The 16,469-nt window shown below is 41.8% G+C and overlaps 1 protein-coding gene across 1 annotated transcript in view; it reads right to left on the reverse strand.

The window, feature by feature from the left end:
• Positions 1-3,602: 3,602 nt before the first annotated feature.
• Positions 3,603-16,469, reverse strand: part of dscama (Down syndrome cell adhesion molecule a) — a 121,149-nt gene continuing 108,282 nt past the window's right edge. The window contains exons 20-33 of the mRNA XM_034682905.1: positions 16,132-16,265; positions 14,963-15,116; positions 14,485-14,602; positions 14,146-14,309; positions 13,312-13,410; positions 13,000-13,188; positions 12,506-12,796; positions 10,988-11,164; positions 10,295-10,325; positions 10,062-10,177; positions 9,819-9,968; positions 8,224-8,421; positions 7,763-8,065; positions 3,603-5,585 (exon numbers count right to left, since the gene is read on the reverse strand). Of these exons, the coding sequence (XP_034538796.1) occupies positions 5,206-5,585; positions 7,763-8,065; positions 8,224-8,421; positions 9,819-9,968; positions 10,062-10,177; positions 10,295-10,325; positions 10,988-11,164; positions 12,506-12,796; positions 13,000-13,188; positions 13,312-13,410; positions 14,146-14,309; positions 14,485-14,602; positions 14,963-15,116; positions 16,132-16,265 (2,504 nt within the window). The 3' untranslated portion in view covers positions 3,603-5,205. The remainder of the gene's footprint in view (positions 5,586-7,762; positions 8,066-8,223; positions 8,422-9,818; positions 9,969-10,061; positions 10,178-10,294; positions 10,326-10,987; positions 11,165-12,505; positions 12,797-12,999; positions 13,189-13,311; positions 13,411-14,145; positions 14,310-14,484; positions 14,603-14,962; positions 15,117-16,131; positions 16,266-16,469) is intronic.

Genomic DNA, 16,469 nt, shown 5'->3' on the forward strand with positions numbered 1-16,469 from the left:
TAACCAAACCCTAATCATAACCCTAACCATAATCATAACCCTAACCCTTGCCCAACCCTAATCATTACCCTAACCCTAATCATAACCTCACCCTCATTATAACCCTAACCTTAACCCAACCCTAATCATAACCCTTACCCTAATCATAACCCTAACCCTAACCTCACCCTAATCATAACCCTTACCCTAATCATAACCCTAACCCTAACCTCACCCTAATCATATACCTAACCCTAATCATAACCCTTACCCTAATCATAACCCTAACCCTAACCTCACCCTAATCATAACCCTTACCCTAATCATAACCCTAACCCTAACCTCACCCTAATCATAAACCCAACCCTAATCATAACCCTAACCCTAACCTCACCCTAATCATAACCCTTACCCTAATCATAACCCTAACCCTAACCCTAGCCTAACCCTAATCATAAGCCTAACCCTAACCTAACCCTCATCATAACCCTTCAGTAAAATCAACTTGCATTGCCAAACAGCTTTCATTTTATAGATTTATTCTTCATCAAAGCACATTGTGGAATGCTGTCTTTGGGGAGTGATTCTGTATCTCAGGTCTTCTTCACAGGTGAGGGTAAATTGGATTGTGAGAATGACAGGCGGATCAGTGCAGCACCAGCAGAAATTAAGTTGTTGTGTGGGACCATCTTAGTGGAGAGAGAGCTGAGTCAGAAGGCAAAGCTTTCTATTTACCAGTCGGTCCAAGTTTCAACCCTCACCTGTGGTCATGAGCTTATGGTAGTGGCTGGAAGAATGAGAATGAGGAGGCCTCAGCATAGACTCAGGAGTTGCTGGAGGGATTATAAATCCCATCCAGCCTCAGGATCCTCCAGAAAGAGCAGGAAAATGTTGCAGAGAGAGAGGGATGTTTGGGACTGCTGCCTTTCAACCCGACCCTGAATAAGCAGAAGAAAGTGGATGAATGGATGGATGGACAAAAACATTGTATCAAAACAGTGCGGTTCACTTAGGTAAAACAAGCTTCTGATCATCAGTATAATCTGCCCATCAGTATAATCTGCCCATCTCTACTTAAAGTCAGACTTCAGAACTCAGGTCTGAGCCTAACTCCTCCCACTTCATCATTTTGGAGATTTAAAAGTTTGGTGAGGTAAGAGGTAGGAGCACAGAGGTCTGAGGCAGGAGATGCTGTCATTCTTTGGCTTACAAAGTTCCGTCCTGATTAAAGTCAGTCAGTATGAACAGCAGCACTGATGTGTTTCAACAGTGACATTAACTTTTTCAGCTATTAGTCCACAAAACATGTAAAATGTGCCAAACCTCTCCAATACTGCCCTGTTTGCCTACGTTTCCCACAGAGCCTTGTGACTGTTCAGTCAAATGCTGGGAGGTGGCAGGGCTGAAAATAAGAGTGCAGTCCTGGTGTTGTGCAGCAGTAGCAGTGCACGAGTAGAGGGGGAGATGGGAAATTATGCAGAATCAATAGACTTCCAATTTAGGAGAGTGCAAAGTGAGTCAATGGTACTGACCACACGCTGTCCCTGTCCCAGAGTTTGTAAAGACATATGATATGAGAATATGATCAGCACTATAAGATCTTGGTACTTTATTGTTGTAGTGTGAGTATGTCAGACTAACTTTGACACTCATGGGAAACAGTGAGATGTGAGAGTGATGAAAAAAAAAAAACAGATTACAAAGTGTATGCTAATTCAACTTAAATTGACACTTTCCTTTATTTTAAACAGGTTCAGACTCAGTACCCTCCACTATAAGATTATTAGCCATGATAAGCTCCTTTGTTTACATTTGCCCCGCCAATCTGCATCAGTGTTGTTGTGTAGTCTGCCAAATGACAGATTTGTAATTTCTATTCCCATTTGCAACTTTTCACACTCCACATTAACACAGTGCAGATTAAGTTTGTGTATGGATTTGAGACTGTTGCTGTTTATCTCATAGCATCGTATCCTTGCTTTTTTTAGCAGACTTCCCATTTGTTTGGCTCGTGTTGCATCTGTGCATTAAAAACAAGGACTGCAGGAGCTGGGCCCTCAGCAAATTTAAGGGAAGGCTGTAGGCCAATCACAAGTTACAAACTTCACTGGCATCCTGGCAATCTGTTCTTTTGTCTGAACAAACATTTTATCCCTTTAAATGTTGTTTGGGTGAGCAAGACCCACGTTTGGGTGTTCAAGGTTGGCTGAGCCCACCCTTGTTTGCAGCTCCTACCAAGCCCATTTGTTCAACCTCTTTGTCTCCACTAATCATCTCTACTTAACTTCAGGCATTCAAAACAATGTTTTGTCCTTTTCTTTGGTGTCATGGTTTGGTCACACATCTTTAAAGGAGAGAAATTCCTTAAACCAAATAGTGATTGGCTGATTGGTGAGTTATAGCCTTACCCAGCATCCCTGTACACCAGACAGGTACAGCAGGCAGCCACCTCAATCTTTAATGATGGTTCCCTGTGTGTATTTTTAACACTAAAAAAAGTAACATAACAGAGTAGCATCATATAACTCTTTTTTTTTTTTAAGTTATATTTTTGGGCTTTTTTTGCCTGTATTGGATAGTACAGCTGAAGAGAGACAGGAAATGTTGGGAGTAGAGAGTGGGGGAAGACATGCGGTAGATGGTCGACCGGCCGGGAGTCAAACCGGCAACCTCTGCGGCAAGGACTTTAGCCTCTATACGTGGGACGCTTAGACCACTAGGCCACCAGCGCCCCCCATCATGTAACTCTTCTAAGCTTCATTTCTAAAGACTCAAAAACAAAATTAATGTTTAAAGTCACACTTCAAAACTCTAAAATATGCTATGATACTTTGAAATGTAAAGAAAGCCACCTGTGGCAACGGCCCAAATAGTTGATTTGTACTAAAGCCCAGCCCTGGCAAGGATAATGGCCAAATCGCTACTTAGTTTTAGGATTTTAGTTATCGTGGTACTTGGGGTGGCCAGTCAGATTTCAAGGCTGGTCCATGCCACCTCTTGCCACTCCTGTGGACACACCCTGGGTTCTACCGCTGCACAGCAAAGGAAGGTGAAGGTGAAATGTCAAAATATGCTGAGTTATAAGTTTTCCTCAAGTATTTCTGCTTGACTTTGAGAGTAGGAGCTTTTCCAAGCATGCACTGACAATAAATAAGAGCTGGGAAACAAAAAACAGAGACACCATCAAATAACAAAATATCTCAGAAACACCTGCTGTATCCCAATGAAGTGTTTTTTAAATGTTCAATTTTGTCCTTCTTCCTTTTAGCTTTTAGCTTTTCTTGCTTGTATCCTTTAAAAAAAACATTTTTTAACGGCACTTTTAACTCAGCAGGTTGATGTAAGCTGGAGGAGCATCTGTACTCTTTATAACACTGCCACCTGCAGGCAGAGAGACATCAGTATCACAGGAGATGATCGGACCGATGTTAAAAAACGTCTTCAAGCTGACGGCCCTGTTCCGTCTCTCTGCTGTCATGATGAAGTAAGATGAAGTTTTAGGGTCTCCTGATCAGATTTATGAAGCAAACAGTCATAAAGCAGAGCCTCCGACCGCTCCCTCAACGCTTCTTCTCCACCTCCACACCAGCATCAGTCACTCATGTCAAACCCTTAGAGGACACTTTGGGGAACAGCCATTTTATTAATCAAATTTGAACTTTGTGTTAGTTTCTCTTTATTCCAGTGCCACCATGGTGAACACTCATGTTAAAAATAAAAAGTGACATTTTTTTTGTTAAAATGTATAATCATAATGAAGACAGTTAATCATAGAAACTAATCATAGAAACTGACAAAATGACCTCACAGCATTTTGGATCAAACTCTTCTCCCTTCAGGCTAACTCAAAGAAACAGAAAGAACAGAAACGGGCCAGGGTAGACAGGAACAAAAAACAGATTCTTACGTATATCCACATTTTTTTTTTAGATATTTCCCATAGACATTATAGGTTTGGTTTGAAGGGGGGATCTGCTGGATTGTCTCACGTTTTTTTTTCCCTGTAGAGGAGCATCACTGCAATGCAGCGACAGTAAATCTACTGAGGAGAGAGAGAGAGCCCTGAAGACTCTACCTAGTGCACTGAGAGTAGGGGGGTCTATCTGGACACACTTGAGTCGGGGTGTTGTGAAGTGCAAACCATCAGTTCTCTAAAGCCTCCCTATTCTAGCTAACATCATTTACCACCCTGAAACAAACAAGCAGTGGCAAACTACACCTGAATACACAGCTGGAGAGCGTCCGGCCCTGTAAGTATACTCACAACATAGTTATTTTCATCATTACAGTACAGTATAGAGCAATAGTTTTCATAGACTTTTCATATCTTTTTTCATATTGCACCATCAGAGAATGGGACACAGAGAAAGATCAACAGAGACTCCATTTCCTAATTAAAACGAGATATGTGCAAACATGACTAAGGACTTTATTAACCAAATCAATTCTTCCCTGTAATATCCACAAATAAAAGTGATTTCTCTTTTTATATATATATTTATAGTAATAAGAATAATAAATCTTCACATTGGATCATTTCATAGTGTGACAAAATGCTCGACTGGGCCGTCCAGCCACGATCGTAATCCTCATTGTCTTTTTAAATTGGTCAGTCCCCATGCATCCATAGGAAATAGATTTTTTTTTTCTTCAAAAAAAGTAACAATTTGAGAGCAGCTGAAAAGTTTGGACTGGTGTCAATTGCTTTCATTCCAAGATTTCTCCCGAGTTTCATTCAGTGTTTCAGAAGGATATTCCATAGGAAAAAAATGACTCCAAATCGTCATCTTCCACTCCAGAAAAACAAAGAGAAAGATGTCCGGGTTCTTATGAAAACATCGTAGTAATGGTGACAGAAGATCATTTGGTAATCAATAATTAATGATCATTAATAGCTGACAACTAACAATTAATAATCACTGATTAATTATAAAGAATTAACAAGAATCAAGAATAAATAATGCTCCCTCGTTACTCAATTAGTTTGGCAAAGCTCCGGCTGGAGTCGTTTCCGATGAGTGAATTTTTTCTCAAGTGAAAAAAAGAAATACAAAGAAGAGATAAAAGAAAGCTCTAAAATAAATAAAAGGAGATTAGTAAAAGTGACCCCGCTCTGTCAGGAGGGGGCGTATATACAGAACTGCGTGGTGAGAGTCAGTTTACTGCACTTGAGTGTTAAGTCCAGTGTTAGAGTGAGTCCAAGTCCCGCCCCAGGGGCCCCTGCTGTTATACCAGCGTGTAGGACTTTGCGTACGGGTTGCTGCTCTGTTTGAGATGTCCTCGCGAGTCCAGCAGGGACTCCTGGGAGGTGCTGAGCTTGGCGGCCTGAGCCAGCTCCGAGCCCTCTCTGTGGGGGAGTGTGGCCGCAGAGCCAGGCTGCCACTGCGCCACTGGGTCCCTGCTGGCCTGAGGGGCCTCTGTGGGCGTGGGCGGGGCCATGCGAGAGGGCCGCTTCAGAGAGCGGCTCTTCTGTGGCTCCAGACACGCCTGACCCATGGCTGCTCGCTCCCCACTTGCTGTCCCCCTGGAGGAGCCCGAGCAGGACATGCCTCGGTTTAACAGGAAGTCCATGCGCAGGTACGGAGGAAGGTGAACCAGCTCGCCTCCTGCAGGACGACACAGAGGTCAGAGTAAGGTACACAATCAAACACGGCAGATAATCTCACACATTATCACCTGAATCATGAAAATCATTGTTATGATAAATGTACACTTTTAATTTGAGGATTCAACGGTATCATATAAAAGGACTGTATCACACTTTTCCTTTAAACCACATTCACATTCATGCTGGGATTGGACCACCAACCTTCAGATTACCACTGAGCTGCTTACTAATAAAATACATAAATAAGAGTTTATTCATACACAGACATACCACCTGTCTCTGTGTCCTCGCTCTGACTCTGACCTCATCAAACTAAATGCTAAAATCTCTCCTTTAGCCCTCATTACCCATCACAGCCGACTCCATTACCTCACACTGCCACCTGTCTGCCATCTATCTTATCTCCGCTGAATTGAGTATCTTACAGTTGTGCTCATAAGTTTACATACCCTGGCAGAATTTGTGATTTTTTTGGCCATTTTTCAGAGAATATGAAAGATAAGAGAAAAACTTTTTTTTCACTCATGGTTAGCGGTTGGGTGAAGCAAATTATTATCAAACAACTGTGTTCACTCTTTTATATCATAATGACAACAGAAACTACCCAATAAATCATAAATTCTGCCAGGGTCTGTAAACTTATCAGCACAACTGTATATTTACACACACTCTTATTCAGTCACTTATTATATAGTCACTTAAACTCAATCACTGTGTATACCTTCAGCTATCATGAGCATATCTGCAAGAAGAACATGTCACACTGCTCAAAAAGAGGACAAAAGGTGCATTTTGACCAAGAGTTCCGGGGTCTTTTTAGCCCCCAGAACTACTTTCCCCGGAACTAAAAGGTTCCTTTGCCCCCATTGTTGTCTGCGTTTCGACCTAGGACTGAAGTCCCGGGTAGATCAAATGCAAAGCAGGCCAGTGAAGTATGGAGAAAAAATAAATATGTTAAGTAATATTTTGAAATCTTAATAAAAAACTAAACTGGTATGCATTCCCAAGAACTCCCTCTGTGTTTCAACAACTGTGTAAACTCCACAAAACCGAAAGTCCCAGGACCTTTGAAAAGTACTATCCCCCAAGCAGGGGCTTTTGAAATAAACTACCCCTGAACTAAATTTAGACCCTGGTTCCTCCGGTAGTTCCGGGGTAAAGTTCCTGCGGTCGATAAATGTCTAAAATGGAGCTCCTCATTTCACTTCAGCAGCTAGTGTCTAGCCTTCGATGGTACAGATTTACACTGAGTGTTCATTGGGTGCCATCATTTTCAATACTTTGATACATTTTGGCACCATGTGCTTCAAAATGACGGTATCAAAATTAGCAAAGCCTTAATAATATTTCAGATCTGTAGTCAAAACTTCCAAAAAAGAGAAAGAGAGAGAGAGCAGGTTTGGTTGAACAAGTGCCTCTAATGACTACTAAGTGTTGATACAAGAAGATAAGGAATGATTTTCAGATTGTTTCATGGCCATTAAACTCTGAAGAACTGAAAAACATGTTCCTGGATTTTGTTTAAACCCAACTCCGCTTCATTCTGCACATGGTGTGTATCTCTGCTCTGACTCTGTCACATCATAGCTCTTGTACGGCCATGCCACCTCTGGTCTCATTCACAGGTTGGCAAATACGAATATTTTGTAATTTTGGCGTCTCCTAAAGATGTATAAGCGATATTTGAATTTTTATTGTGCAGAGGAGAGAACCAGAGATGTCCCCAGGGTGCTGTATTTTCTTTAAGTCTTGTTTTAATTTGAGTTTATTGGGCATTCAGGGAGCAACAGGAACCTCAGGAAGCTACAGGCGAAACATGTTGTTCACTCACAATGAAGTCACAGTAAAGTAATTTCAATGTGCAGTGGAAATTCTGGTATTGTGACGACCCTCCTCATGACATCAAATCAGTGGTGTAAGAATAGAACTGCACTTCTGTGTTGAAATCACTCAGACCTGATGCTCTATTGAAGACTGTAAACATAGCTTATATACAATCATCAACTTATAAACATTTACTTGAGTCAGAGTTAATGTTTGAGGTTTAATGTCAGACAGGATGCTGCAGCTCAGTGAGTGTTGTAAGTGTCACAATGAGGGGAGCAGTAGTAAATGTTAGCATGATCTCTGAGATCAGCCTGAGACAGATCTGTGGCCTCTGACAGCAGGTCTCACCCGGTCTGTGGGCCTTGGGCACGGCCATGTTCATGACCCGGCTGACGTCCTGAGGCTTGGGCGGGGAAGCTGTGAAGCGGCAGATGCCTGATTCGGATGGCGTGCTGGAGGTCAGGCTGTCGGTGTAGTCGTTGGTGCCTGCCGTCATCTGCTCTGAGGAGGTGTCTGAGATGAAGCATTCGGTGATGGTGAACTTGGCGTGCCGCAGCTGCTCCTCCATCTTGGCGTGCTCGTAGGCTCTGGCTAACTCCTCGTAGGTGGAGGAGGCACTCTCTGTTGACACCATGCTGCTCCGCGCTCGGTCTGCACACGGGCCAGGGTTAGTGAATGATTAGTGTCAGAGTTAGTGACAAAGCAGTTAGGGTGGCACTTTGTTAAATTTGTCAGATACAGATCAGTTGTTAGAAACATGTAGAGTTACTCTGTTTATGCTGTGTTACATTTCCAGATGTGGGTCGTACCTGTGTCCTGAGATGGGCTGACGCTGTAGCTGTCACTCTCCTTGTCCACAGAGCCGGCCACTCTGGGTGTGGGCAGCCTCCAGTCAGTGCTGAGTGTGTGAGAGGAGACGGGAGGGTGGGGGCGGTTCAGGGTCCACTGGCTGGCATAGCGGTTTCGAGCAGCGGGGCCAGCTTTGGCTGTGCGGCGAGCTGTTGGGTCTGAAAAAGAGGAGGAGAGGGGCGTTCATTCAGTCATCCAAAACATTCAAAGAAAAAATATTTTGTGATTAAGTTTAGTATTGTATGTCAAATTTCATTTATTTGGAGATACGTGTAGCTGGAGTGCTTCTTTTTTTAAAGTTATATATATATATATTTTGTTTGGGGGGGGCGTTTTGCCTTTATTCCATAGGACAGCTGAAGAGAGACAGGAAATATGGGGAGTAGAGAGTGGGAGAAGACATGCAGGAAATGGTCGACCGGTCAGGACGAACCGGCGACCCCTGCGATGAGGACTGTAGCCTCTGTATGTGGGGCATTTAGACCGCTAGGCCACCGTTGGACTGCTTCTTGACCTTTGATTCTTTACATTAACTTCCAATCACTTCCATTATGGATGTACGTAGCTAATGCTATGTAATCATTTTAAAAAACATCAGAGTGCTTTTGATAAAAGATATAAGGCTGGTTTGGTCTATAAATTTACTATTTTGACTTCTATATTTTGTCATGGGTCTGAAAATGTACTACTTAGCTAAAAAAATCTTAACTTCTTGTTACATACATAACTAAAAAACATTAAAGACATGCAGCTTTATTTCCAGGATACACATGGAGCTTTTGACTGACGATACCAACATAAACAAACATCCAAAAGTATTTGCAGACATTTTGTTATAGAAGAAATACAATAATAACAGCACTGAGGAGTATCAGAAGAAGGTATTTTAATAAAAAGTAAGAAGAAGAAAGGGATGGTTTTTCAAGAATCAAATAGAAGTGTCCAGAAGAAGGACCCACTTGTCCTATATATAGAAGTATAAATGTGAAAAAAGGAGATTCTCTTTGAAATTTGGTCTACAGTTGCAGAAAATAATAACATTTGGTTCCTGTTTTGTTTGTTTTGTTCACAAGGACACGCAAACCTTTACACAAGCTAAGTAGTCAGCTTTGTCTAGCTTTGTCCGGTAATGGCAGTGAAGGAGACTGGAGACTCACACACAATATAGTTTGCAATGCTTCAAAATGTGACCCTACATATACAGTATTTTATTTAATGGGGTTTAATTATAATGATATTTTAAGAAGAAAAGGGAAAAATAAATAGATTTTTTGTGATAAAAAAGGTTAGCTTTGAGTCACACATATGTCACTGTGTGGAGAGTTTGCAGTGTTATTGCGATGGTTTTTCAAGATGTCTGCTCTACCTCACACTGCATTTGGTGTCACAAACACAGAAGGTAAAACCAACAATGTACAATGCAATGCACAAGGCACAGCAATGAAGGAAAAGAACAAAATGACAAAGTAAAAACTACTCAGAACAGACACAAACACAAAACCACATGCATATCTAATGAAGTTAAAATGAAAAAAAGCGTCCGTACTGGACTTACTGGTTCCCGGTCTGGCGTCAGACACATCGACCAGTGGACCGGTGGCCTGGGACAGGGACTGGTAGTGGACTGTGTGGGTGACTGTAGACGACTTCTGCTTCTGGGTCTCCCCAAAGTCGTTATCAGTCAGCAACACAGTGGACCTGTCGTCTGTGGAAGCAACAAAAACAAGTTAAGCACTGTGATCAGGTTTGTTTGCTTCTACATCAAGTGTGTTTTCCTCCACAGCAGCAGTGAGCTTACCAACAGTCTCCATGGTGTCTCTCTCCTCGATCAGCAGCTGGGCTCTGGGGATGTCGATGTGCATGCGGAGTGTCTGTTGCTGTTTGTTAATTGGCTCTGCTGGGCGTGTGTTTTTACTGCAATGTACAGAACAGTGAACAATGTAAGTATCCACAACTCTCAACATAATAAATCACAGTATCGTCAGCATAATGGCGTATTTATGTGCCAATTAAGTTTTTGAATGTTCTTACCTCATGAGCATCTCGGCCAGACTTTTTGCATCTGTGAAACAAACACAGAAGACACACGTTTATTAGTTGTTCATACAAATTTGAAACACTTCATTCCTACACATTTCCTGACTAGCATTTTCAGACTCAGTAGATTTTTCTGACAATATTAGACTTCAGAATACAAATACCTTGTTATGTGAAGGGTGTTAATGTGTCAAAATCAAACTGTAAAAATGTATGAAACTCTCTAAACGTGTGCTATCCTGTTGGAAAACTCACTCTTTTTTTTTTTTTAAAGTTATATTTTTGGCCTTCTTGCCTTTATTTTTATAGGACAGCTGAAGAGAGACAGGAAATGTGGGGAGTACAGAGCAGGGGAAGACATGCAGGAAATGGTCGACCGGCCGTTTTATGTACATGTTGTCTATACAGAAAGTACATGAAAGTACACATACTTTAAACAACATCAAGCTCACCTTTCCTGCTTGATCTCTTCTGGTAAATATTTTGGTTGCTCTACACAGCTGCTCACATGACTAATTCATCTTAAGAAATCTTGATAATTGTGTATTTAAGTAAAGCCATGACAGTTAATTGTCTGGAAACAAAAACAGTTTTACCGTACTTATTCAAACTCAGCAATAACTGGTTAAAATCCCATACTTGTGTCTGTTATTCAGTAAAACCTGAAGCGATGACTTGTAAGATTACCTCGGAGCCTCTTCAACCTCTGCTCCCTCCTCCTCCTCCTCAGCACCAGCAGCCCGATAAAGATCACAACGATCCCCACCAACACACAGGAAATGGTAACCATCATCTTCAGACCTTCACCTCCTCCAGAGTTCTCCTCACTAACATTAGGAGCCTTCACCAAGGGTGCGATGGTACCTGTGGAGAAGTCAGAGGTAAGTTTATTGACACATGCCAACGCTTCCACTTTAATCAGTTTACATGGAGGAATATATACAATCATCTGTGTCTTTTGGATAGCTGCTGAAAGACTCTTATAATATATTCAAGTTTGGAGGTGTCTTTCACATCTTCTTCCAAGTACTCATGGTACTTCTTTGTTTGTACCAGCACTTAAACATGGTTCCCATTCTGCTAAACTGTACTTCAATGCCAGAGCACACATCTTTATCCTGATTTCCCTGCAGCATGTTCAGAATGGAAGAAGTTACACTTTGGTCCTCACGTTTTTTTCTCTCTCTGCAGAACACCACTAAGCTCTCAGGGTGCATTATTAGCTGGCAGCCTCCTTTATCTTAAAGGAGATCATGAAATTATTTCACTCCGGCAGGGGCGTTCACAAGGCCTTTGACGGAGGTGTCACAGGCAGCAATAAACAAACCAGCACAAAATGAGTTTTTCACTCTGCGATCCATCAAAGGAAACTCAATCCCTACTCTGCTGTTAACAGGAGAGGTGATTTTTTTTACCTCTTTGTTTCAAAGCTGTAGAAAGTGTATCTGAAATCAAGACAAAATATGCTTATGCTTTGTCTGATGAGTTATTTCATCTTACCCTCAGACATGTTCAAACCTTTTTTAAGTCTTTAATTTCTAGAATGAATAAATGCTAGAAATGAGACTCGGATGAGGAAAGATTTTGGATCACTGCAAAAGAAGTCAAGCTGTTTGTCAAATTAAACATATTTTATAACCAGTACTGTATACCTTTTATTGCCTCTTCACTCTTCTCTTTTCTAGTTAAATTAAATACAGTCAGGTTTTCTTATTTTGAGAACAATATCCATGTTTTTCTGGGCAGTATTAGCACTGCACTAAATGCTTGATTTAAGCACAGTTCCCTTAAAATGATATAACCTTTTTTTTCTTTGTATCAGGTAACTGTTCCTGCGTTTACTCTAGAAAGCAAAGTGCCAAGATATCTGTGGGTTCTTTGTCAAAAAACATGTTTCCTTGTATTACAACTTCAAGTGACATTTACCTTTTCTTGGGAACGATCATTTGAATTATTTGACGTCATATTTCCTAAATGTTGTGCTTTATTTCTTGTTGAGAGTTGAATATTTAGTTGAAACCTTCTCATCCTCTCAAAGTTTTAACTCTTTCAACAGTTCAACAGTTGTGATGTTCGAATGAGAATATCTCTAAAGCAGGTTACCTCTCACCTCCTACAGCCCATAAACAATATTTCTGTGAGTGCATCCCCTCTTAAAGAAACAAGTGGGAAACACTATTGTTCCCTTCGTGTGTGTTCACTCACTGCCGTCATAGCTGAGCGTTGCAAACTTGACCCTCTTCTCAGCATAGCCAGCGCTGTTGTAGACCTTCATCTGCAGCTCGTACCAGTTGGCCTCCTGCAGGTCGTACAGGATGTAGCTCTTAGTGAGGGAGGTCCGTTGAGCCGTGGTCCAGGTGGGGGATTCTACAGGACGATACTCTAGCGTGAAGGAGGTGATTGGACAGCCGCCGTTATTCCAGCCGTTCAGGTTGAGTTTGACTCGTGTGGCGTTGATGCTGGTGAAGAGCTCCTGTTCTTTAGAGTACTGAGGTTCTGTTCAGAGAGGAGAGAAGAGCGTCAGTGTGAGGATGGAAAGAATGAAACTGCAGAAGTCTGCAAACAGAGGCAGAATATAATTATAAAGATAAAAGATATAAACATCAAGTTAAAAAATATGAGCTTTGAAGAAGAACTCTTGCTGCACTGTAATCAAATTCAATCAAGTGCCAATCATTAAATAACTTTGTTTGTCATACCTTTCCCATGAGTCTTTGCTTCGATGATCTCACTGATGCGACCAGGCCCCACTGCATTCTGGGCTGTGAGTGTGAATTTGTACCAGGTGCCACACTTGAGGTTCTCCAGTCGATAGGAGCGCTCGCTGGGACTTATGGCAAAGTTCCCCCACTGCTCGCTGTTATCCTCAGAGTACTGCAGGATGTAACCTGCAGAACAAAGAACACACACAAAACATGAGTGAGGAGCTCTTCTGGTGTTACTGGGAAGGAGACTAAAAAAAAGAAGGAGGCAGAAGAAACAGTTTAAAAACAAGTGCGTGCGTTAGTGACCTCTTATGGAGCTGCCTCCGTTGTCTCCGGGGATCCAGGAGAGGGTGATGGAGGTGGTGGTAGTCTTGGTCACTGTGAGGCGAGGCTGGTCAGGTGGAACTGAAGGGGAAGAAGAGCAAAGTACGACAGTTTAGGAGGACGGATCGGAAGGTTTTGTTTGTCTTTAGAGCTCCTCTTTTCAAAGTTTCACTGCCTGACCTAAATTCACTCCCCTTGTTCAACTCCCCTCCAGAGGGTGGCAGTAATGCACCTCTGAGCTGGTTTGCCAAAAACGAATAAATACTTTACAATGAAGAAATAAATAATCAATAGATCAATTTGAAGAACAAAGTCATCTGATAAGACTCTTTCTTCCTCTGAGGACTTCATTTGATTCCCACAGAGTGTTTTGCAAAAGCAGCAAGATGTGTAAATGTATTCATGTCGCGCAACAGATGCAGCATGCTGTAACACCGCCTGTGTACAGGTGTTATATCATCTTTTTTCCACTGTGCAAAGAAACTGCTGCACAGCAATAAATGAAATGTGACAGGATAATGCAGGAAGATGATTATCAAAACTACATCAGCAAACAAACAACGAAACAAGACACTGAAATAGATATAGGTATGAGAGAGTAAGAGACCTACAAGAAGCTCCTGTACACTGAAGAGGAAATGACTTAAGAACAGAGATGGTTCACACACTGTTGCGTTAATTGAGAGAAAATAACTTAAAGAATTAATCAAAAGAAAAAAGGAGGAGGTTTGAAAAGATAAGTGTGTTCTGCATGGCTCTTCCTGTTTAGAGTGTTACAGAGAGGCAGATTTGTTTCCCTCATGTTGAGTTTCTCACCTTGAACCTGCAGGTTGAGGACAATCTTGTCCGACCCAAAGCTGTTACTGGCAACGCAAGTGTAGTTTCCAGAGTCTTCTGCTTTTATCGTGCGGATAATAAGGCTGCCGTTACCATGGACACTGCGCCGGCTGTCAATCACAACAGGAGCTGGGGTCCCGTTTCTGAAATACAGATGTGTTCAAGATCAGGGTTCTATTTTGCGTCTCACACTTTGAAGAAACAAATATTTGTACTGTCATGGATTGCAAAAGATGTGTGTGTATGTGTGTGTTTGTGTGTGTGTGTGTGTGTGTGTGTGTGTGTGTGTGTGTGTGTGTGTGTGTGTGCTGTACTCACATCTCCTTCATCCATTTGATGGTCGGGGATGGATCGCCCACTGCTTTACAGGGCAGCATGATGTCTCTCATCCAGGGTGTTGTCACCGTCCTGTTGAACGTGAGGATCCGAGACGGAGCTGCAGGAACACACACGCAAACACACATTATAAGCACACAGAGGTGTTGTTGTTCTCAAGCTTAAGCTCCTGTCTGATTCAGGGCTGCAGGGTCAGGGGTCACAGTCAGATGGTTGAGGGGAACATCCATCACCTAGACCTCAGACAGGATGAGAGCATCCTAATGGGAGCTGTGGGCCTTGACTCCAGATACCATGAGGTCTATCAGCATGTGTGATCAGCTTATCCGCTCTTACCAAGCATGCACAGACTCCATGGTTAAAATACAGAGTTAGAGTTAGACAGAGTCTGTCTTCTTATACACATATGTCTAACAAGGATTTGAGCTGTAGTAAATGTCACACTGTAGGCTCCACCTACCCTCAGCCATGGGTTTGACAGTGATGATTTCACTGGCGTTTCCTCGACCTGCAGCGGTGACAGCCACAACCCAGATGCTGTACTGACGGTTCCTGCTCAGGTTGGGGATGCGATAGAAGAAAACATCTGGAGCTGCCTCAAACTCACTGCTCACCTGGGAGAGGGAGGATTTCAGGACGTTAGCACAGTTTTCTACTGGAGATCAAATCAAAAAGTCCATATTTATCTCATATATACAAATCCTGTAACAAAGAGCCAAGTCCACAGACAATTAGATACAGACTAACATGTAAAGAGTTTTGACATGGACATATGCATCTCAGCTGGTTGTGTTTTTAAAACAAACATAAACCATATCCAGGTAGGAGAGGTACTCTTTGAGATACTAGTATACTACTCCATAAATATTTATTCTCAAGGCGTTTGAGTGCTGCATACTACATTCACATGTGCAGCTTCATACAAGTGACAAACAGACACAGAAACAGCGTGTTTGTATCCTAACACTGAGTCAGGACATCACAATGTTTCTGGAAATCAAAGCAGTGTCCCAGATCCAGCAACTTTCAATACATAAACATTTATAAAAAACAGTCAGTGTCTGCTAGATTAACTTTACACAAACGTGATTTGTTTTCAATAACCACAGTTGAAGCAACGTCAGCCTACACACACAGGGGTGTCAGATTTACAGCTGTCAAATTCTGGAGGTTTGTGGTGGGCTGCGACAAAAATTTATTTATAACCTGCATACAAGTATTAACCATTTATATAAGGATATGAATAGCCAGAATTATCTGTATCATGTCAATGATATATCCTATCTATACTTTCATGGGATCAATTGTGGAATATGACCGGCCTTATCCTTCATATCATTGGTTCTCAACTGAGCGCCAAGAATGTCCACTCTAAAGTCTTTCAAATTAGATTTGAACATATTATCTAAAATCACAACATAATCATCATAACAAACTGGCTGTGTTAAGGTTTGGAATTATAGCGTTACAACATGAATGATTTTAGTATGTTACAAGCCCCAAAGGTTATAACTGGTTCATTTCCAATTCAGCCAATTTTAAACACTAAACAATAATTTGCTCCACAGAGGAACTTCAACATGGTTCAATATTAAGTTTAGAATTTCATATTCAGTGAAATGTTTTTACCGTGGGGTGTGGGTTGGAGCAGAAGACGGTGTACTTCCTAATGATGCCATTCACTTTGAGAGGAGGAAGCCAAGACACGAACACCACCGAGTTAGAAGCAGCCGCTGCCTTGACACCAGCTGGAGGACCGGGAACTAAACAGAGGAGAAGATGAGTTGGTATTTTTTTTTCTTACATGATTATAATTCAACCACTGAGATGATTTTGCACTTCTTTTAACAAAGTGATAGAACAAGATTATAAACGCACAGCGTCATGTTCTTCAGGATTTTCTGCTTGATGCAGTTTTCCACTTGATAAATATATCCTCTGTTTAACCACAGGGGTTCAATCATATC

This window comes from Notolabrus celidotus, chromosome 5, assembly GCF_009762535.1.
Source record: "Notolabrus celidotus isolate fNotCel1 chromosome 5, fNotCel1.pri, whole genome shotgun sequence".
In the NCBI taxonomy this organism is placed as follows: domain Eukaryota; kingdom Metazoa; phylum Chordata; class Actinopteri; order Labriformes; family Labridae; genus Notolabrus; species Notolabrus celidotus.